The sequence below is a fragment of the Cavia porcellus genome, unplaced genomic scaffold (genome assembly GCF_034190915.1).
Source record: "Cavia porcellus strain 051 isolate PalLab524CR breed Dunkin Hartley unplaced genomic scaffold, mCavPor4.1 scaffold_1, whole genome shotgun sequence".
In the NCBI taxonomy this organism is placed as follows: domain Eukaryota; kingdom Metazoa; phylum Chordata; class Mammalia; order Rodentia; family Caviidae; genus Cavia; species Cavia porcellus.
Genome location: NW_026947484.1, coordinates 173540797 through 173562938, shown reverse-complemented (window position 1 = coordinate 173562938; position 22142 = coordinate 173540797). Strand labels below are relative to the sequence as shown.

At 53.8% G+C, this 22142-nt stretch overlaps 1 protein-coding gene across 5 annotated transcripts in view; it reads right to left on the bottom strand.

Annotated features, from left to right (window-relative positions):
- Nucleotides 1–22142, bottom strand: part of Akna (AT-hook transcription factor) — a 39537-nt gene that overhangs the window by 16893 nt on the left and 502 nt on the right. For 2 of the 5 annotated variants that reach the window (XM_063260133.1, XM_063260143.1), the window contains exons 1-11: nucleotides 21668–21857; nucleotides 16460–16822; nucleotides 13465–14549; nucleotides 11610–11684; nucleotides 7971–8127; nucleotides 7245–7399; nucleotides 4849–4908; nucleotides 2471–2598; nucleotides 1753–1966; nucleotides 436–587; nucleotides 117–356 (exon numbers count right to left, since the gene is read on the bottom strand). In XM_063260133.1, the coding sequence (XP_063116203.1) occupies nucleotides 117–356; nucleotides 436–587; nucleotides 1753–1966; nucleotides 2471–2598; nucleotides 4849–4908; nucleotides 7245–7399; nucleotides 7971–8127; nucleotides 11610–11684; nucleotides 13465–14549; nucleotides 16460–16730 (2537 nt within the window). In that variant the 5' untranslated portion in view covers nucleotides 16731–16822; nucleotides 21668–21857. Of the gene's footprint in view, nucleotides 1–116; nucleotides 357–435; nucleotides 588–1752; nucleotides 1967–2470; nucleotides 2599–4848; nucleotides 4909–7244; nucleotides 7400–7970; nucleotides 8128–11609; nucleotides 11685–13464; nucleotides 14550–16459; nucleotides 16823–21667; nucleotides 21860–22142 lie in introns of those variants that run through there. The other 3 variants (XR_010051255.1, XM_063260151.1, XM_063260140.1) reach the window with 3 other exon arrangements.

Here is a 22142-nt window from a genome sequence, read left to right as displayed (position 1 = left end):
AAGAGAGGTGGGCTGGCACCATGTTTATACCGTGAAGAGCAGTCTAGCTCCCCCCGACAGCTGCCATCCCTGTGGCTTCAGGGTGGAGTGGGTCACCTAGGGGCTCAGTGACTTACTGGGTAGGTGACCTGGGACTTCGCTCAGCCTGTGCTGGGTGCCGCCAGGGGGGAACCCTGGTGGCTTCTGCTTTGCTTGAAGCTGAAGCCGGCCCATTGACTCTCGGGGTGTGATGGCTCTCTTCCTCTTCCTCCTCTCCTTCTTCCTCCTCTTCCTCCTCTCCTTCCTCATCCTTGCCCTGCTGCTCCTTCTCCTCCTCCACCTGCAGGGCTTCTGGGACGGACTTCACACTGAGGTACCTGCAGAAAGAACAAAGACAGGCTGTGGCCTCTGCCCGGGGGATCAGCTGGGCCCCAGATGCCCTGGGAGCAGACTCACCGCTGGAGGAGGCCGTGGAAGTCCTGCTCCATTCGCAGCTCCTTGTGCCTGAGTGGGACAGGGAGGCCTCGCGGGCTGAGCTCTGTCTTGCTGCTGCCAAGGCTCCTCTCTCTGTCCACGTGCAGGGAGCAGGGGCCAGCGGTGGGCTGGGCCTGAGACATGGGACCAAGGTTAAACACGGCTTCCTAGCACCACTGGCACTCACCTCATGCTGTGGGGCAGCACAGTATGCTCTACGGCACCTCATCAGCCTGCCACCCTTTTGGGGTGCTCTGTAGTACTGGCTGTGGTGAAATGAGCAACTACTATGTGCAGGCCCGAGACAGACATGACTTCTCACCAGTATGACCCATACATCTGTGCCACCCTACAGACAGGTAACTGGGGGTCCAGTGATTTGTCCAAAGCCACACAGAAGTGAGGAGCAGATTCCAATTCAGACTTCCTGCCGGATGCATCTTTCCTCATCTTTCCATTCCAGCCTGGCCATCCCAGCACCCCCTTCACTGCAGGATCACGGAGCTTTCAAGGTGACAAGCTTGGCTTTCCCTGTTTGTGCACGTGTCTCCTCCTCTGGCCCACACACACTGCAGAGAGTTCCCCCCAACCTCAGGGCCCGTGCTTAAGACTTGTGCCAAGACCCTTCAGCAAATAGCCCATGCCTGGTGGCTCTGACCTGTGCCCATAGCCCCACTGACACCTCAGTACTTCAAGAGAAAGCCTGGGCCCTGCCCTGCCTTCTCTCTGATCCTTCAAATCTAGTTACACAACTTCTAAACCTCTCTCCCTCTGCCCTGCTGCCTCCCTCACCTCAAACTGGTCTATTCACAGACCTCTGAGGTCTCTCCCTGCTGAAAACCCAGTAGTTTAAGACCGAGCCCTTGATGCTACCTCTAAAGCCCCACATGATGAGGCTCCAGCCACATCTCAGACCATCAGCCCCCTCACTTGCCATATGCTGGCCACAGGGCCTTTGCAGGGCTACAGGCAGTTTCCTTGCTAGATGATTTTCCTCTGCTGCACTCATAATTCCTACTCACTCACAGATCTCATTTGTCCTCAGGTCTTTAGGGACAATTTCTTTGACCTCCCTTCAACCCAGTCTATTGGCCTGTGCCTATGCTCAGAGAAGCCTGTAATTCTAGAGCACAGATCAAAATGATAATTACATTTGGAAAACTCCACAAGGGCAAAGGTCCCCTTCCCTGCCTCTTCCCATCCCACCGAATGCCCACCAGGTATCACGGTGTTCGGTTTGTGGCACACATTTCAAAGTGGCCAAATTGTAGCAGCCCACTGTTACAGACAAAGAGGTACCTCTGGGTGTGGGATCTGGCTGGCTGCCGTGGACATGGATGCTTGACCCGAAGGAGCAGGCAGGGGTGCTGGCAAGTGGGGGATGGATGGGACTGGAGTACCGTCCAGAGTCACTTCTGCCCTGGATGGCTCGGGCTCCCGCTGCATCTGGTCCACCTGATCCTGCATTTCCTCCAAGCGGATTCCCAGGTGATAAATCTCTGCCTCCAGCTCCCTGGAACGAGCCAACATCAGCAGTCAGGGCCTGAGAGCAGTAGCAATGCTGGGTACAACCAGAGGTCCATGCCTCAGAGCAGCGGCCCTGGGGAACACCCATCTGGGGTCCCTGTAAAATCAACCTTTGATGATGCTGAGAACTTGAAATAAACAAGATGAGGGAAAACTCCACTGGGACTCAGGAGCGTTAGCCCTGATCACCTCTAGCATCCCCAGGCTGTGAGACCTTAAGTAAACCTGGATCCTCTGCCTCAGTTTCCCTATTTTCCACCCAGAGATTTCAGCTCTTATTTTCAAGGTGCCTTCTCACTGCAGGGCATAAAGGGACACAAATCTGAGTTTCCAAGTGTCCCATTGTTTGGGTGTGCTGCTAATGGGCAGGCGCTTTGTCTCTGTTCCCCTTGGGTATAAATTAGGAGAAGGAAATGCCTTGCTCCCCGTGACGGCGGGCACCCAGGGCTTGGCCCATCTGTCCCTCTGGGCCTGCCTCCCCAGAACGTACCTGCTGGGATCGAATTTCCGGGGTGTCCCCTGGGAGTCGACAAGCTGGGGGGCAGAGGGCAGCTCCCTGCAGGCCCTCAGGTACTCCTCCTCCAGTGCCGTGTGGGCAGCCCTCAGTCGCAGGAAGCCCTGGAACACACAGGCCAAGAGTACCAAGTGCCCAGCTCCACAGCCATGCTGCAGGCACAATGGACCGGCAGTGAGTCGGGTGCTTGACTCACTGGGACCCCTGCCATCACTAGGGGACGGTGGTGGGGGCTGGAAACCTCTGGATGCTGCCTGCCTGGGATGAGCTCTCTGCCATCGGAACCGTGTGGCAAAGGCAGGACTTAGAGCTTGGAACAAGCCCTTCCTGGCCAGACCTATAGGGACCAAATGCGCCATGGCAATTACCCTGTCAAATACATTTTTGCCATGTCTATGTCTCTATGATCAAGTGCTCAAGAGACCCTGGGTCTTCATTCACCATTTGCAAAACTGTAAAAAAAAAAAAATCAGTCACATCACTGTCTTCCCAAGTCCTTATGGATGAGAGACAGATGGCGTTGCCACAGCGTGGTATGTGCGGGTATGACTAACACTGGCTGCAGGGGCTCTGAGCCAGCGCACTCTGCACTTCTTCATCCTCAGCACAACCCTAAAACCACACGGGTACTTTATCATCTTCACTTGAACAAGCTGCGGCTGGGGCACAGGAAGGGTTATTCAAGTCCATGAAATTCTCGCCGTAACTGAGCAAGTTGTATATCTAAGCTTTGAACTCAGGCTTCGTGGCTTCAGAGCTCACGGTCCTAACAGTTATGTGAGGCCCCTGGTAAATGTGATCATAGTTAATCTACCCCTAGACCACGGGAGGTGGGCTCAGTGTCCTTGGCTTTCCATCCCCTTCCCACTAAACTCGGAGGGCAGAATCCAGTTCCCAGCCATGCTTGGTTTTCCAACAGCTCTCAGCCTCCCCAAATATGCAGGAAAGAAGCCAGAGAACAAGAACACGAATTTTTTTGTCATTTGTAGTATTAGATGCATCTGGAGGACATTAGATTCAGGGAAAGAAGACAGGCAGGAAGAGACAAATGGCACATGCTCTCACCTACAAGTAGAAGGTTAAAAAACAGTCTGTCTCACAGAAGAGAATGAATTGTGATTTCCAGTCTGTGACAGGAAAGGGAAAGAGACAGATTATGCATTCAAACTACAGAGAGTAAATCCTAGTGGTCTGCAGCCCAGGGGAAAATGCAGAAACTTATTATATTTTATAAAGAGCTGGGAGAGAGGCAGGCTTGGGCGCCCATTAAAAAAATGATAAACACTTAGGGATTTATGCTTACTCTGCTCTGATCGTTACATGTTGTACACATGTATCAAATGATCACACTGTGCCCCATGATTATGTACAGCTATGAGGTGCCAATGAAAACTCTTTAAAAGGAATGATTTTGATTCTCCACCCGCTTGATGTGACGCATCAAGCATCCATCCATCTGTAGCTGCTAAATGTGTGCAATGTCTACCCAGAACCCTGGGAAATACGCCACAGTATCTCCTTACGAACCAGGGTCCTGCCTCAGCTGCTGCAGGCCCACACCCTGTGTGGGCTCTGTGCCAGGCTCCCTGCTGCTGCCCACTGGCTGGGTCTGTCCAGGTAGAGGGAGGATAAAACATCTCAAAGTGGGAGGAGAGAGCTAGGGAATGGGGATGGCTCAGGGGAGTCCTTGCAGAGTCCCCTGGCCACTGCCTGCACCTGTGCCATCCCTGCCTTTGATCCTTACACTCCGCCTGGAGAGCCCTACCTGCTCCTTCCTGTTGTCCTGGTGGAGGTGGCAGGAGGCCATGCTGCATGTATGTGGCAGTAGATATCAGTAGCTCCAAAGCCCAAAAAAAAGGAGCCATTCACCGTTGGACTAAGGGTCTCCTCCCCTCGATGGACCACACTTTCCAAAATGTTGGCAACCACTTTTATAATGGAAAAAAGGGAGGGCCAAAAAGAAAAGGCCCTTTTCTGCTATTTAGAGACAGGTCCATCAGCAGGGGTGGAGGTCACGACCCCGGACCTGAGAGGCAGGCAGACCTGGCCCTGGCTGTGGGTTGCAGCATCACCATGGCTACCCAGAGCAATGGCTGTAACTGTCTTGTGGGGCATCACAGTGACAAATGGAGTACAGTCCATCCAGGGCTGATCACTGCTGTGCCTAGCTCACCACTCCCAAGCTTCATGTGCGGGTTCCACTGTGATCTGGGGTCATCATCCTAGTGAGCTAAGTGGGAGCTTCTGAAGCTGGGGCTCTTGTCTGTCTCTTGTAGTAAAAGAGGCTTCTGGGGTTCAGCTTTGGGACAGGGCAGTTAGGTGGTGCCGTGGGCATCTCCTGAATGGGGCAGTACCTTGAGTTGGTCCTGGGGTGTGAGCTGCTCCGCCTGCATCAGTCTCTCAAAGGATTCCACCTGCATCGGGAGAGAATAGAAGCAGGCTGTGTTAACCCAGACCCTGGATCCCACACTCAGCCACATCCAGGCTCTGGCCTCATGGACTCAGGGTAGGGGTTTCTGCCAGCAGAGAGTGGGTGCTGGAAATGGGCTCTTCCCTGGCAGCTTTGGAGCAAGTTACGGAAGTTATCAACAATAAAACATTCTCATCCTGAGCAAGAAGACCTATGAGTGGGAGACGGGGCAGAAAGGGCCTAAAATGTGGAAGAGGATGCAGCCACCAATAAGAGCAAGGCAAAGCAGGTATTGTAATGCACAAACATCTCAAGGCCTCTTTTTGTACTAAATGAAGGAGCTACCTAGAAATTCCTGTTGGCTGCCACTTACATAAAATATACAGGAAATAAAAAGAGAAAGAATAAATATGTTTCCTTGTATAGTAGAATTGGTTCCAGGAACACCAGCTCCTGCAGAGATCAAAACCCACGGATGCTCAAAGGCCTCTATAAAACGGCACACGGTATCCATTGACCCCACATGCCCCCTCCTGGGCTGACTTCTTACGGAAGGCACCCTGTGTGCTGTGTGAGGGTCTCCACCATGCCCATCTATTAGCTTCACAAAGGCTGTCTTAATAAGGAAAAGGCAAGGGGTAACTTGGGGTTCACTTGCAGGAAAGCTCTAGGCCAGTGAAATATACAGAAATTTACATAATAATATAATAATACTATGAATATAATTTATGTAATGTGTAGAATACAAAACAAAGTTTTATGGGAGGTTCATTAAGGGTGTACAAGGAAGCCAAGGGTGACAGTGCACCCCTGTAATCTTGGCACTCTGGGAGGCTGATGCAGAAGGACTCGAGCTTAAGTCCAGCCTGGGCAACTCAGTGACTTGGAGTGACCTTGCTTTAAATTTTCTTTTTAAAGGTCTAAGTTGGATGTAGCTCAGTGTGAAGGTCCTGATTCAATCCATAGTACTGGGGGAATAAAGGTGAAACAAGAGAAGATAATTTGAACAACGTATTCCTTTGACTTCAAATACCACTTCAATAGGTGACCACAAGAAAGCAACCAGCGAGACAGTTTCTGTGCAGAGCAGTCACACATCACTCACTGGACAGTCACAGAGAGCACCAGAGGCAGACACGCTTGGCTCTTGCTCTGCGGACCATGCAAGCCAGAAGAGCCGTCCCCTGCTCCAGGGCCAAAAGGGGCTGGATGAAAGGGAAGGAGGACCTGGAACGCTGTTTCCTAAGGAGCCTGGGAAGCCCTGGGCACAGGACAGCTAGTGCCTGAATCGTGGTGGGAAACCTCTGGGGGGCAGCCCACGCAGACAGGGGAGGCAGGAGGCAGGGTTGTGGGGCTCCTGGCTGCTGGATGATGAAAATATTCTAAAAGTGACTGTGGTGACAGCTGCCTATGAGGATACGGAAGACCACTGTGGCACATTTAAAGGGAGGGAATTGTATGGTATGTGACTCACACCTCAGGAAAGCTTTTACAAAAGGAGAGGAGGGGAAGGAGGAGGGGGATGGGGAGGGAGAGGAACAGGCAGCCCTGGTGGTGCACGCCTGTAATCTCCGCATTCGAAAGACTGGGACAGGAGGACACCAGAAGTTTGAGGCCTGTCTGGGCTGCATAGTGAGGCCCTCTCTTCAAACAAAATGGAGAGAAAAGTTGGTGTTTCTCTGAAGGACTTCTCTTTATGGACACGGTTGGTGGTATCATTGGATTTACAGCGACTAGGAAAGTAAAGCCCAAGGGTGGTTAAGTGCTCAGGGCCCAATCGGACACCTTGCTCAGACATTTCACCCTAAATTAATTTATTAATTTGTTTTTCTTTACCCTTACTTCCCCTCTGCCCCGGGTGCCTCACTTCCGTTTTCAGAATGCGGTTAAACGTTATGTATTTTCATAAGCTGCTTTAAGCACTTTTGGAATAAGGCCAAGTGTGCAGTTACAGAGACCTGCAAAAACTCACAGTAAGTTGGAGTGTTTGATGACAACATAAAGACCCTCTGAGAGGCTACTGAGAGTTGAATTCTATGGTGAAATGGGTTTGGACAGGGGCCAGTTTGTCCTGAGGAGGAAAGCGTTGGGGGAGGCTCCCTGGGGTCACCCAGAGATGCCTTCAAGTGCACCTGGAGAGACTGAAACAGGAAGTAATGCCAAAAAAAAGAGGGCTCCAGCTAGTCCTGGTGACACAGAGGAAGAGGAAGAGGAGGAGGAGGAGGAGCTGTTGTGTGGTCCCTAAGGTCCAAGGAGAGACTCAGTGCAGAGGTAGGCAGTGACAGCCTCAAGCCCACATTGCCACCTGTATCTTCCGGGGCAAAGCAGTGACCTACTCACCTTGGCCAGGAGCTGGCTGGCCTGAGAAGCCAGCACCTGGGTCCACTCTGTGGAGGGTTGGGTGGTGGCAGTGCCCTGACACTCTGGAAGCCACCCTGGGGTGGGCATTTTGGCATGCGAGGAGGAGCTCAGTTCTCCTTGGGTTGTTGGCCACCCTAGAAGACACAAATGATGGGGACCAGGACAGTCCTCCAAGGGCTGACAGACTGAGCCACATCTATCCTCACTTACAGCTCAGCCATTTTCACACAGTTCCAGGGCTCAGGCTGGGAAGGGGCTGCCCCTGCATATGGGTGAGAACCAGGTCCCAAGCTGGGAGGAACAGAGCTGAGCCGGCCTTGGGGTTCCCAGTGGTAGCTTGGGTTCTAACTCGGGAACAGGTGGGGTCCAGTCCCAACCCTTCATCACTGTGTGACCTTCAGCCTTGGTCTCTTAATGGTCAAAGGGAGACCACAGTGCGTCCCTCACCAGCAGGTCGTAGGGACTAAACTGAGACCACCTCACAAGTGTCACACTGACTGCCTGGCCTGGCCATAGTCACCATTCTGCACTCCCGACATCTCCAAGATGCCCAGTAGCAGAGTCATGGCCCAGCAAGGTGCCCTTTCTCCCTCCTCTTGACTCCTGCATGTCATAAGGCCCAGACAGCAGCCTCTGTCTTCCCTGGCCCAGGGTGACCAGGCTCCCAGAGCATTTTGACAGGAGGAACCTCCTCCCCAGACTCACCTGCCACCTCCGAGGCTTGGGACTGCTTGGTGGGGCTGGGCCTCCACTCTGCTGAGCGGGGCTGGGGGATGGTGAAGGACAAGACCTTGGTTCCCTGGGGCACCGTCCCCATGTGGATGCTCTGGCTGGGTCGGGGTGGATCTGAGTACAGGTGGATCTGTGGGAGGGGGAGTGGGCAGAGCCCGGTCAGGGTGACCTCTGTTTATCACACCTCCCGCTCAGCAGCTCAGCATTCCCCCTTTCTAATAACAGATCCCACCCTTCAGTGGAGCCCTAGGGTGGCACCCTGCACTGGGCGAAGGGCTTTCATGTCCTTTTGCCTTCTCTTGATGGTTGTCTTGAAAGGGAGGCAGGGCAGGGATCATCAGCCCCATTTTTCAGAAGAGAAAACTAAGATGCAGAGAGGCCAAGACCCTGAATCAGCGCCTCCAGCTAAGTGTTTGGATTATGATTACAACATTTCTCTATCTGATCCCAAAGTGGATGAGTTTTCCACTACGCACAATGGTGATTTACAGTACGTGTTATAACATAGCAATGTTACTGTATAACATATAGCAAACAATAGTTGCTATTTCTTAATTCTAAAATAGTTCCAGTAAGAATTATTATATTGCTAATAAATAGAAATGAGTGACTGTCTGAAGGAATGAGCCACCAAGTGAACACATAAGTCCCCCTGGTTGTGTTTGCCCATCGTTTGAGGATGGGTGGGACAGAGTGAGCTTTACATTCACTGCCACTGCCACCATCACAGCATCACCACCTCCCTGTCATCCTATGACCATCACCACCATCCACGCTACCATCACCACCGTCACCTTTAATTGTATCACCATCATCACCATCCACACTACCTCATCACCATCATCGTAACGACTGTCATTTCTATGGACATTTCTGTGGACACCATAGAGGCAGCTCCACCGAAAAGCCACACTCCGGGGGTGACTTGGTGCCTCATTATGTGTCAGGGAGCTTATCCTGTTTGTCCCTGCAGCCCCAAGGGGACCAGGCAGCAAAGGATGCTGGCTGAGTGCCTTTGGGTTGCCCAGCAAGGAGCCTCTACTGTCTACACTGTTCTTCAGGACCCAGCTACAGCGGAAAAATCTACTCCCAAGTGTGACTTGGCCTCACTGCCTCCTCCTCCTCCTGCTGAGCCAGATGAGAACAAAGCTGGATTTTAATAATCCCTTTGGCCATCTGCTCAGACCTGCCTGTGGGGGGTTGCCTATCAGCGCCCTGCTCTGCCCAAGGTGACCCAAATCCCAGGGGAGGGCTGCCTCTCTGTGCCCTAGGTCCCACCTGCGCAGCAGCAGGGAAACTCACAGCAGGTGGGGATGGACCCTGGAGGGCAGTGGCTTGCTCTCTATTTTAGGATCAAAGAGGAACTAGAAGCAGAGAGGCCCAGGGCCTGGGCAATGCCCAGAGCAACAGGTAATAGCAGAGGGTGACCCTGTTGAGCTGCTCAGCACCTCTCTGGGCACAGCTGGACCCATTCCCTGGTGTCCAGGGGGTCCGCAGCAGTGTGCCTGTGCAAGATTGGCTTCTTCCGGTATTCTGGGCAAAGAGGAGCAAAGAAACACTGGGTTAAACAAATGAGTATTCTCGGCACAGCTGGGCTCCTCACATCCTTTCAGATGCTAATAGACATTATGAATGGGGCAGGAGGGGGAGAGCAGACAGAAGGGAGCGGATCCTCAACTTACAGCACCACACAGAAGCCTCCCACATCCCCCTCCCAGCCCCTCCAGGGGCTTCTGGACCAAGAGGGACAGTCAGAACACACTGGGGAATGGTGGTCTTGTGTCCCTCTCCCAATTCCTTGGGGGGTATCCTCTCAGGTCTTCTGCAACCTCCTGTAGCTCAGGTGGAAGAAAAGAGGCTGAGGGAGGCAGTGACAGGGTACTCAATGTAGTAACATCACCATAAACTGCCCAGCAGCCTGCACAGAGAGACCAGAGCCCACCAGTGACCCCTAACTTTGGTCCTGGGTCTCTTCCCTGCAGCTCCCATCCCTAACAGTTCCCTGGTCCAGATCCAGACCCCCACGCTGGGTCCACTGTGTTCCCAGGTGGGACAGTCATCCTGGCCTTGCTGCCACTGCCATATGAGTGCACTGGAGAGCGGGCTCTGCAGCCAAATCGTGAGACCCAAGTGCAGGCTCTGGTACCTATGAGTTGAGTGATCCTGGCAAGTTGCCTAATGTCTCTGTGCCCAGCTGTAAGTCTCTTCAGACAGCATCACTTCCTGCCATTTTCATCACTGTGATGGGCCTTGTCCCTGTGCAAGCTGGGCTGGATGTATGCAGGCATGGGAGGAACACCCACCATGCAGTCAGGGGACAGAGGGTCCGGTCCCATCCTCGCCCCTCACAAGGGTGCAGGATGTTGAGCAAATCCCACCTGGCAGCCTCAGCATCTGCAGGAGCAGGGCACTCCCTGAGATCTCAGTGGCCTGGGCCTGGCACCTCTGAAAAGCTCAGCAATGTCTCCTTCCTGTGGTCCCTACCTGTGCCTGCACGGGCCTGGCTCCCTCCCCGGTGAGCCCAGTCTCCAGTGGGCACTAAGCAGGACAAAGGGAGCTCTGCAGTCCCTGGAAGGTCACGTGGGGTGCTCAATCTGAGGAGCATCTCATGAATGGGCTTCCCAAAAGGGGATCTCGGGTGGCTGCCCTCTGGGGTCCCCTATGCCTTCAGGGCAGAGGGCAGGCCTGCAGAGTAAGGACTCCTAGCTGCCCTTGGGTGTGTGTGATCTGGGGTCCTGTTCTCTGCTCTGCCAGGGTGGTGGCAGTGAGATGGGACTGGCAGAGTGTGGCTCTGTGTGCAGCTGTGCATCCCTTTGTCCCTCTGCTGAGGAAAGGGGGTGAGGGAGCTGGCTCTGCAGAGCCTTTTCCGGCCTCTCTCTACTCTCTCTGTTGAGCCCCTCACCAACCAGCTGGGCTCTGGGTACCAGCCAGGCTCCCTGGAGCCCATGGAGAATCCTGGGGCTGGGGAGTTGCAGGAGAGGAGGTCCCGTCGAGGCCCCGTCTCTCCAAGGTACCCATGCAGCCTGTGCCCATGAGTGTGAAGAGAGCAGCAGCAGGACTTTACACTGGCGACTTCCCCACCCAGGGAGGCACCCGCCAAGCACCAGGCCAGTGGAGGGGGCGGTGCGGACACAGAGATGCTGAGGCAGGAGAATCCCAGAACAGGCCTCCTTCCACGTTCTCACCAAGAAAAGCCTCTGAACCTTGAGGGCGGGCACTTGGTAGTGTCCTGGGGTGTGGCAGGGTGGCTCTGCCTAGGAGGGTGGCAGGACCCTTTGAGAAGGAAGGCAGCCCTCAGCCACCGCCCCTCCTCCACAGCTGCCTGAGGGGGGAAGGGGGATGGGGAAAGCAGGAAGCCACAGGGGCTGCAGCAGGTTCCACTTCCTGCCTCACCCAGAAAGAGGAAGGCCCAAGAGCAGTCTGTGCAACCTCCTCCCAAGATGGACCGCCCACTCTCTGACCACACAGGCGGGGAGAGGCCATAGGGGAGACAGTGGTGGCCACAGGCAGAGACGACGCCCAGGTAGCCACACAGATGCAGAAGGCAGTGAGCGGCCTCTCCCTAGCACTAAGGAAAGAAAGCCACCTTTGGGGGCCCAGCCCAGCCAGTACCTTGGCCCCGAGGCGCAGCTGGTCAATGGTGTTCTCAGCCTCGGCATACTTGGTGAGGAGCTTGTGGTAGTCTTCCTGTGGGAATGGAAAGCAAGGCGGTCATGCCAAGCACACAGCACACCCCACCATGAGCGCCCTCCATGGGGGCTCCTGGCTTCCTCTGTGAATTTCTCAGAGGGAACTGTGGAGAGTGTCAGGCAGGTGAGCACGTCCTCCACTGGCCTGCAGGTGTCTCTCCTGGCTTCTGGCAGGTTTACCTTAAGGCTCTACCCCCAGGATGGGACACTTCCTTGTCTGCTCAAACTCCTTGCCCATCTACTGGCTCTCCCGCCACATCCACGCTCCTCACTGCCCTGTTCCCACAGCTTCTGTGGCATGTGCTTTAAAAGCGTTTTTTAATGACTGGGCATGGAGGTGCATGCCTACAATCCCAGCACTCAGGAGGCTAAGGCGGGAGGATCACCAGGAATTTGAGGCCAGCCTGGGCTACATAATGAGTTCAAGGCCCACCAGAACTACATGGTGAGGTCCTGGTCTCAAAAAACCAAAGTGGGGGTCGGGGGAGGGAACCAACCAAATAAAAATATTTTCGAATACTGGTGACTCACACAACAGCCCCTCAGCAGGTTCATCTCAGAGTCCCTTGTTATCAACAAACCCACAGGTTCATTAAAATGAGTCATTCTAGGCAAAGGGCAAACACAGTGGGCCCTGGTCACCTTTAGAGGAGGTGACTGAACTAAATCAGTGTTCCAGCAATGTGCAGTTAAAAGGACAGAGTCGAGCATCTCTCCGGCCTTCCCCATGTGAACAAGACCTTGGTAACCATAGAGGTGAGGAGGGGAGATTTTAGGTACTGCAAAGTTAGTAGCAAATAAGGCAGAAGTGACATCAGAACACTGCCATTTTTTCTCCCCAAATGAAGGCTGGATTGGGACAATGAGCATCAGGGGCTGTGAGTATCAAGACCAACAACTCTGCGGGGTCTGTGCCTCCTCAAGGGCCTCCCGGTGATATCTGCAGCGATCGCTGCCTCCCCCAGGAGCTCGTGGTCTGGAGGGGAAAGAGTCACACACAAGCCAAGGATGCGCTTGCTCTAAACCTACTGGGGGAGAGAGAGGAGGACAGAGTTCTCTTCCGGGCAGAGCTGGTCTCAACATCAGTTACAGGAAGAGGTGACAGCAGGAGGCATTTACAGATTAAAGGATTAAAAGAGATCAAAAAGAAGAAGCTGCAAACTAAACCAAAACAAAAACAGTAACAACAAAAGAAAGAGAAAGGGAGGGAGAGACTTAACAGGCAGGAAGAGGACCAAATGGCAGGGAGGAACTCCATTCAGATTCGGATTCATAGGCACACAGCACTGATGAGACAGACACACCAAGATCTGAGTGCTAACCTGGTATTTGATAACAGTACTACAGAACTGGCATTGGCCATGATATTGTGGCTATGTTTGAGATAAGATCCTTATCATTAGACACTAAAATATTAAAGGGTGGGACGCCTGAGATATTGCTTTAAAGTAACCTAGTGGGGCCCAGGGAACAAGGTCAAGCAGACAGGAGGCAGGCTGCCAGGGGCTGCCAGCGAGGAGGTGGGTGAGGTCGGGACCAGGTGGGCAATCAGTATCCTACCTTCTAGCCTACATATATTTGAATTTTTTTAATAGAAGTTGGAAACAGAGCATCCTTGAAACCTGAGCCCAATCACTGCTTATTTTGAGTAAAGGCCTTGGGTTTGTCTCCTGGCTCCCCACGACCCTCCCTCCATCCCCCAGCCAGGGGTCCTGGCCTCCCACTCTGGCCTGTTTCCATCCCAGGCTGATCCACCCAGAGACCGGAGTCCCACTCACCTGGAGCTGATGGACCAGCTCTGTGGCTTGCTCAGGTGTCTGAAACTCCTGGGGCACCATGGTGACAGGATGGGCAGAGTGTGGGTCCTTGGCCAGGGACACGTCTCCGCTGTTCAGTAGCACCTCTCGCACGATCTCAGCTGGTGATTTGAAGATCAGGGGTCCAACAGAGCCTTGAGGCTCCCTGTTGTGGCTCTTGGACTTGGGGGGTCGGTAGCTCTCATCTTTGGGGAACCTCACCCGGGGTCCCACCTTGGAGAAATCAGGGAGTGGGTAATTCAGACGCCCCCGGCCATACTTGGGGGCATCAGACGAGGAACGGCCAGCCAGAGTATCCCCCTGCCTGGGCTCTGATCTGTCCTTCTGGGCCGGCCTAGGCCGAGGGGTCAGAGGGCTGCTGGAGCCAGTGAATCGGGAGGGCAGTGGCTCAGGTGATGTCTTTGTCCACCTGCAGGTTTGGCCCTTGAGCTGTGAGCTGGGCAGGCTGGCAGGCTCTGCCCTCCATCTACCTGCATCACTCTGGGGGCTCTGGGCTGGCAGAGCTGAGGATCCCTGGAATTCCGTAGGTGTCACCGGGGCAACGCCATCTCCAGTTCTGTCATCTGGGGGTAGGAGGTGGGGGCTGGGGCTCCGTGGCAGGATTTCTGCTACGGCAGAGGACAGAGGGATATCAGTCTCTCCTTCCCAGGTAGAATCAAGGCTGTCACTAGGCTGGCCAAGGCTCACGGTGCCACTGCTCCAGGATCTGGCCAAGCTGAGTTCTGCGGGTGGGTTGACCTCTGAATGCTCCGAATGCTTGTTTCCACTGGCTGCTTTGCTAGAGGCCACCCAGTCTCTGGCCTGACCCCACCCCACATCCACGGCGCTGGGGTTTTCATTGTCCTCTGAGCTGGGGTCAGCCTCACACCCCAACCGTGGGGAGCTCGCCCCAGCTTCCTTGGCCTCAGTACTTGTGGGGGTCACATCTGGCTCCTTTTCACACATGTCGGGTTGATGGCCCTGCCAGGGGTGCCAACTGAGAGGCAGGGGGGAGCCCTCTGGACTGTCCACATCTTCTGAGCTGTCCACATCCTCTGCTTCAACCTCTGAAAGACAAGTCATTCATTTCATAGCATGCACTGGATCTGGACTCACTGTGCAACACTACTCCAAGTAACTTTGACTCTAGTTTCATTTCCTTCTCACATGACAACAGCAAGAAGCATGGGGAGCCCCGACTTAGGTGACACCTCTTCTGTGGTCTCAAAGGACCTTCAAACTCAAACCTCAAATCTTTTCAACCCAGTATCTCCCATCTCAGCAAATGGCAATGCCATTCTGCAAGATGAAAGTGTGGGAGGCATCTTGGTCCTCTCATCCACCCTAGTTCCCCTAATCCAATCTGTCACTTTGCATTGTCATTGTCACATTTACCCCTACAGGGCTCTCAAACTCTCTCACTGCTCTGAGCTCTCCCTCTCCTCCCCACTTGTGCTTAAGCCAGCGGCTTCTTGTGCTTGGACCACTGCAGTAGCCACCTAACCATCTCCTCAGTCTGCACCCTCATTCTCCCCTGGAAACTCACCAGTGTCCTCCTGCTGTTCTCAGGTCAGAAGCCCAGCCTTCCCTATGGTCCCACAGTTCCTGCCACTCTGACTCCATTAGTTCCGTGAGTCGGTCTCTTTCTGTGGCCCCCTGGTCTCTTCTCCGCCATGTGCAACCATGAGTGCTGTGCATGACCTCATCCCTCTGCCAGCAGCTGCACCCCATCAGCCCCCATCTGTCTTCAGACACCAGCTGTGGCCATGTGGGTGAGTCTGCCTCTACCACTGGGATCTCGCAGTGGGATGAAGAGTCAGAGAGCACCTGGTTCACCCCAGCTCCCCTAACCCCTCCCTGGGGCCAAGGGCAAGTTGCTGACCTTTGGCAGTCCTTACTCAAGCTCCTACCTGGGTAGGATGGTGTGGGATGGTGTTGGGGGAGGGCAAGAAGGCATGGCCATGCCCAGCCCTGTGAGGGTACAGGACATGGAGCAACTGTTATATCATAGCAGTGTGACCCCAGAAAGACACACCTCTGCCCTGTCTCCCAGTGCATCTCAGTCCCCATTCCCTGGTGGAGAGTTCAGAAATACTTCCAAGGAGGCAGCTGGGACAAACGCTGATATAAGGATATTAGGTACGTGACAATCCACTGCCAGCCTAATGGTCTCTCTACCATACACATGGGATCTGCTAATTCACAGGTCACAGGAAACAAGGAAGTTTCATTCATAATTGAAAAGCAATAGTGCCTACCTGTCAAGCTCTTATCATTCTCAATGGAGTTACTACTCCCATTTCCCAGCGGGGGAAATCAAGATTCTGGGGCAGAGGGGATTTGCCAAGCAAAGCTTGGAAGGGGGCCTAAGTTGTCCATGCAGATTCCAGTCATTGTAGAAAACACAGAATGTTAACATTCCCATTGCCAAATGGGAATTTTTAAAAAATGAGCATAATCCCTGAGCAAAATAATTCAAATTACCAAGGCTATTTCCAAATCAAGTGTGCAAAACTGTGTTAATTACTTCCATCTCTGCATTATTTACAGTAGCAAAATTAGAAACTGCCTTATTTCCAGCACTAGTAGACTGGCCCAACAATTTATGTATGCAGGCAGGCAGTAGGTGTGCCTTGCAGAATATTTGGAGAACTGGGAAAATGTTCCTATCTATTAAGTAAACAAAAGAGCACGTGACAGTGCAGTCTGCAGAGTGCTATTCAGATTCATATTGCATTTGCATATCTGTACTTATGGAAAAGAATGGTGACTGAGGAGAGGATAAAAATTCTTACATTCTATCTCTTTTGCTTGTATTTTCTACATTTTTGCAATGAACAATATTACTCATACAGTTGACATCTTTAAAAATTTTAAGTTATAGACTTAGTAGAATTTAATTTCTGCCCTTGCTTTGCTGGAAGATAGGACACTCCGGGGACAGGACACCCGTGTAGGGTACAGGAGTCAGCCTCACCTTCTCCTGAAGACCCTCCCAGCTCTCGCAGGTCCAGGTTCCACTCCAGGGGTAGCCCGTGCTGCTGTGCCAGGCGGAAGTCCTCCAGGAGCTCTGGGCTGGTGGTGCCCAGGAAGGGCTGTGCATCGTCACCCCAGCCACATGTGCTGCTTCTATCTGCATCTTTCTCCTCCTCGGCCCAGGCCCAGCGTCGCCGCCGCTGGGGTCCCTTCCCCAGGCCAGGCCCCGCCCAGCGCACCTCTGTCCCTGAGCTGGCCATGGGGCCTGGCATTCACCTGGGCCACTTCATCTTCAGGAGACTGGGCTGCTGCTGCCCCACAATCACCGGCGGCTCCTCTCAGAGTCAGCCATCCCACCCGTGGCCTATTGGGGATATGATCAATAGACAACGTTAATCCTTGGCCTCTCCTTCATTCAGAATAAGAATTTACCAGTTGGCTGAGCCTCAGGAGTCAAATGGTCTTGGTTCAGCTGCCTGCTCATCCTGCCAAAGCTGTGTGACTGGGGCGAGTTATTTTGCCTTCATCTGTTTTATCAGTAAAACTGAGATGACACCTCCTTTCCCTGTCCAGGGTTTTATGAGACTGCCTGGGATGCAGGATAAGACACCCTGACACTAGCAGGTGTTTGACGTCACTGCGTGCAAGGGTGCTGGGTAATAGGCATGGGCCCCGCTCACAGGAGAACTGACAGCCCAGGGAGGGGCGACAGACAGATACCCAGAAACTACAAACTACAAACTCCAGGCGAGAAACGATGGGAAGGCCCAGGTCTGGATGATGCAGGCCAAGGAGGGAAGGAGACAGCCAAGAAGCCACTTCCTCTGAGAATCTTTCCTGTCCTCCCTTGTATAAGAGTTCAGGTTGACGGTGAAGGGATGGTAAGAACATATTAGTTCCCAAAATAATTGAACACAGGTGTGCAAACAAATATAGGGCCACACGTATCCAGCCAAGAGGAGGAAAAGAGCCCAAGGGTCCACCAGATGAATGGATAAACAATTTGTGGCATCTCCATGCAATGCAATGTTACTCAGCCATAAAAAGGAATGAAAGGGGCAAATGAAAAGAAAAGAAGTCCTGGCCCACACTACAAACAGATGAAGCTGAACGCATCACACTAAATGACAGAAGCCAGATACAGAAAGCCACGTAGTGTAGGATTCCATGCATAGGCGATGCCCACCCTAGGCAAGTCCACAGACAGAAAGTGGACTGCTGGGTGCCAAGGCTGAGGAAGAGAAGGGCAGTCCATAACTCTGTAATGGGCATGGGGTTTCCTTTCGTAGGACAAGGATGTCTTAGAATGGATGGAGGGATGCCTCCAACACCGAATGTCACAGAATTGGTCCCTTTTAAGTGGTTAACTTTGTGTTATTTGAATTTGATCCAAGCACCTGACACCGAAGTGTTTTCTGGGGGGCTGGGGTGGGGGACCAGGGGCTGGATACAATGACGTCAGGGAGAGCAGGATGGCAGAGAACAGACCCAGGCTGGCCACTCTGGGGCTGTTCAGACCCAGATCCTAGGTGCAGCTTAGAAGTTTCTCTCTGCTACTCTGGGAGAAGCAGGACAGGAAGTCCGGTTGCAGACCGGCATGCTAGGAGGGACTTTGGTGGCAGGGAAGGTTGGCCCAGGAAGGGCTCCTCTTTGATCTTTCTCTCATTTTCTCTCCTCCCTCTTATCTCTCTTTGCCTCTGCCTCTCCTCCTGTTTCCAACACTTTCCCAGCGCTTCCTCTATGCCAAGCTCTGTGCCAAGCTAAGAAGCACACAGCACACCCCAGGAGCTGCTGGCCATGGAGGATTCAAAGAAGCACACACAGTCCATTCATGTGGAGGCTCACACAGAGGCCTCTCCTGCAGGTGGGAAACTGAGGCCCAGAGACGGCAGGCTGTGGAGGTGGGGTTGGGGCAGCCACACAGGGACCAGGCAGGCGGGGGCCGGAAGTCAGCCTCCCCACTCACAGTGTGAGCCACGTGGAGAACAACTAAGGCCTTTGCAGACAGACTGTCTGTGTTTGTCCTTCTGCCTCGTGAGCTCTTGGATCCTGATCAGCAGCGTTGATTTGCACAGTTGGGAAAAGTCAGCAGGCAACTATTTCTGTGCACCAAGTTCCCCAGGGAACGCAAAGCTCGGAAAAGGCCAGCTTCCCAAGGGCCAGGAGGGACAATGGTAACTCCCCACTCTGGCTGCACCCCAGCTCCACACATGGGGCTCAGGGCCTCTCCTCTGCCTCCTGCCTCCTATCCTGTCCTTTTCTCTACCCAGCAATGCAGAGCCCTGGATTCCTCCACACCGCCTGAGTGTCACCCCATCTCATAACACAACCCCCATATGCGTCCCTACTCTGCCACCTTGGCTAGATCTTCTCAGTCTGTCTTCAAATGACAACCTGAGGCTCAACAGGGAACAGTGACTTGGCCAAGATCACTGCTTGATCAATGTCAAGGTCTGCAACTGTCAGTCCTGGCCTGGGTACCTTGTTTTTATTGTTTTCAATCACACAACCCACCAGTAAAAATATATTGGTTCACATACATACAGGTGTGTATATTCCTTATACTTATAACATGTTATGAGAATTAGAAAGAATATTTCCAAGCCAGGTACAGTGAGTGGCACAGGCCTGTAATTAAAGATACTCAGGAGATTGAGGCAGGAAGATCTCAATTTGAAGCCCAGTCTGGGCAATTTATCAAAACTGTCTCAAATAAAATGGAAAAAAAAAGGTGGGGATGTAACTCAGTGGTGGAGTGGTTGGTTACCTAGCACACGCAAAACCCTGCATTCAGTCCCCAGCACAGAATTTTTTTTTTTTTTTTCCCAAAAGCAAGTACCTTAAGAACTCTAATAGAAGTTTCCTGCGTAGACATTTTGGTCTTCACTCCCCACGCCCTCTGCATGGCTCCCTCCTGGAAACCCCGGGCTCCTGGTGATCTTCAGCCTGAGCCTGCTGAGACCTCCCAGCATGCAAATGCTTGGGGCTGCCTGCAGAGAGCCCAGCTCAGGAACCTGCCACGGGGCCCAGGAACTTGCATTTTAACCAGGGGCCTCAGGCAGAGCTGTCCTTAGCAGCTTCTGGGCCCTCTCCTGGCTTTGCTGCCGAGGCACAGACTGGAGGTACTAGGGTTAAAGGTGCAGCCTCTGCTTTTCTGTCTGAAATGCCACTACGGAAGGGGCCCAGGGGTGGGAGTGAGGGTGGGGGATCGTGTGGTTTTCTGACTTTTAAAAGGGCTTTTTCTAGCCCTGCCACAGAGTAGCCTGCCCAATCACAGAGGCCTCTGCGAGCACAAAGAGGAACATCCTGTCTTCTGGGATGACTCAGAAGTCACAAAAATCTCACTGCAACCAGGGGATGCTGCATGTCTGAGGCAGCTGAAGTCACTGGGTGCAGTTTTCCAGGCAAGTGTGTCCCCAGGCCTCTGAATCTGTGAGCCTTTCCACGCAAGCCCAGCCGACGGCAGCACAAAGCTCAGGACTGGCTAGTCAGTCAACAAACATATATTAGTGCCAACCATGTGCCAACTTCAGGTTGGGACCGAGTGGTGACAGAGACTGGGTCTCTGCCCTGGAGTGGCTGCTACTCACACTGCTGGGCTGACACTGTCCCAGGTGTCCACGCAGAAAACTCCAGCTGCCCTGGCTACTGCAAGGGGTTTGGCCCTGCTGGGGCAGGTGGGAGGCAGGGCGTGTGATAAAGGAAGGTTGACTGAGCCCCTCCTCCTTCCTGAGGTTGCATTTCAGAGGACCAAAGATACACACTGAGGGGTGCAAATCAACATTTTGGTGAACCCTAGGACTACTCAAGACACAAGGGACAAAGAAAAGAACAAAAGCTTTCCACAGCAGGGAGGGGTCCCACATAGAAGCAAGCTTAGGGAGGGCCAGAGAAACAAAGTGGGTTTGGGGGAGCAGTGCAAAGAAGGGAATTCCAGGCCCAGGGAACAGCACAGGCAAGGCTTGGCGGTCTCATATGAACTTGAAGGGCTAGGGCGGGCTCCTCGCAGGCCAGACAAAGGCTGTGTGGCTTCAGGTGGCCTACGTCGCTCTGCGGAAGGTTCTAGCCATGTAAATGGGAGCTGATTCCCCAAGCCACATCATCCCTTCTGCTCCCTCAAGGGTTGTGCAGACCACTGTGGTCTTTTCTCAGTTCCTGAGTGAACCCAACTCCTCCCAACCACCCCCACCCAGAAGGGGGCTTCTCTGCACCCTCAGCCATCGTCACAAAGCCTGGGACCCTTCCCTTTATGGTCCCATATCTCAGACCCTCCCAGACTGCAGGGTGCATCTGGCCAGTACAGCCATTTCTGTCCCCTGTGGCCTCTGAAGCCCCTTCCCATCCAGCCAGGGCTGTCCAGGGCACTGTCACCACTTCCACCTCCATCTTGATATCTACTAAATGAGGAGACTTGAGGTCCAAGACTGAAGACCTCAAGACCTCACAGCCAGGAAAGGCAGCCCAGGGGTTCAAAGCTAGGGTGCTGTCTCTCGGATGCTGAGGCTGGCAGACTCTTGAGGGAGGACGAAGGGGAAGAAAGATCCCATATCAATCAAGTGGCAGGGCCCAGCAAAAAGCCTGGGCTGGTGAACTCAGTAGCCAGTGACACCCTGGCAGGGCACAGAACTGCTGGCTGACCCAAAGCCCCAGTCACCCTCTCAATGTGCCCCTGCTCCCAAGAGAGACAGAAAAGATGCCCGAGTTGTTTCAGACTTTGTTCTCAGGCCTGCCTGTCCTCAGACCCCCCACCCCCACCCCCAACACTGCTCCTTGTTGCTGTGCTTAGGCGGCAGAAAGGGCCACTTCTGGGGAGGGGCACAGGGCCTCCACTGCCTGCTGACCTGTCCCCACCCTGCGTGTCTGAGTTCCCTTAGCAACCACAGCACTAACTCCACAAGCCAAGTACACCCTCGGCACAGAGAGGGATCACTGCTCGCCCAAGTTCTCCGGGGAACAGAAATCAGAGCTGAAACTGCAATCCAGCATCCCGAGATTGGACAAAATCCCCCTAAAATCCACCCTGATCCGGAACAGGGCTCCACTAAGACAGAGAAGTGACAACAGCTGCGCAACAGTGACTTCCTGGCGCGCTGGTCGGGCTGCCTGGGCTGGGCTGTCCGGAGAGCCTGTGACTGGCCCGTCCAGTCCTCCAGTCCGAGGGAAGGCGGACTCCCGCCCGGCCCTCCTCCTGTGTCCCCAGCTCCCTTACCTCGATTTGCCTTCATCAGTGCCCTGCCGGCCAGGCCTCAAGAGACCTGCCTGTGAGGTCTTTGTTCCAGACGTGGGGAGCCCCCGGCCTCCATCGCGCCCTGGCCCGCCTCCAGGCAGCTCTGCCAGCCCAAGCTGCGGCTCACAGACCAGCATCGCTCCCCACTTCTCCCCGCCCCTGAGCAGCTGAGGCGCTGCTGCTGCCTCCTCCTCTTCACAGGAAGCGCCCAGCCTGATTTCCTACAAGTGTTCCTCAGAGGGAGGGGGTGAGGAGTGTGTAGCCAGGAGCCAGGAGCCAAGAGCCAGGAGCTTAACCCTTTGTGGGGCAGGAGAGGGCTCCTGGAAACTCTGGATCTCACCCTCTAGCCCCCCAGTACAGCCTGGGGACCAGAGCCCAGAGAAGGCAAGCTGAGGCTGGGAGAAGGCTCCTGCACCCTCAGCTCCCACCTTGGGAGCTTCTATAGCTCCCCTCTCCA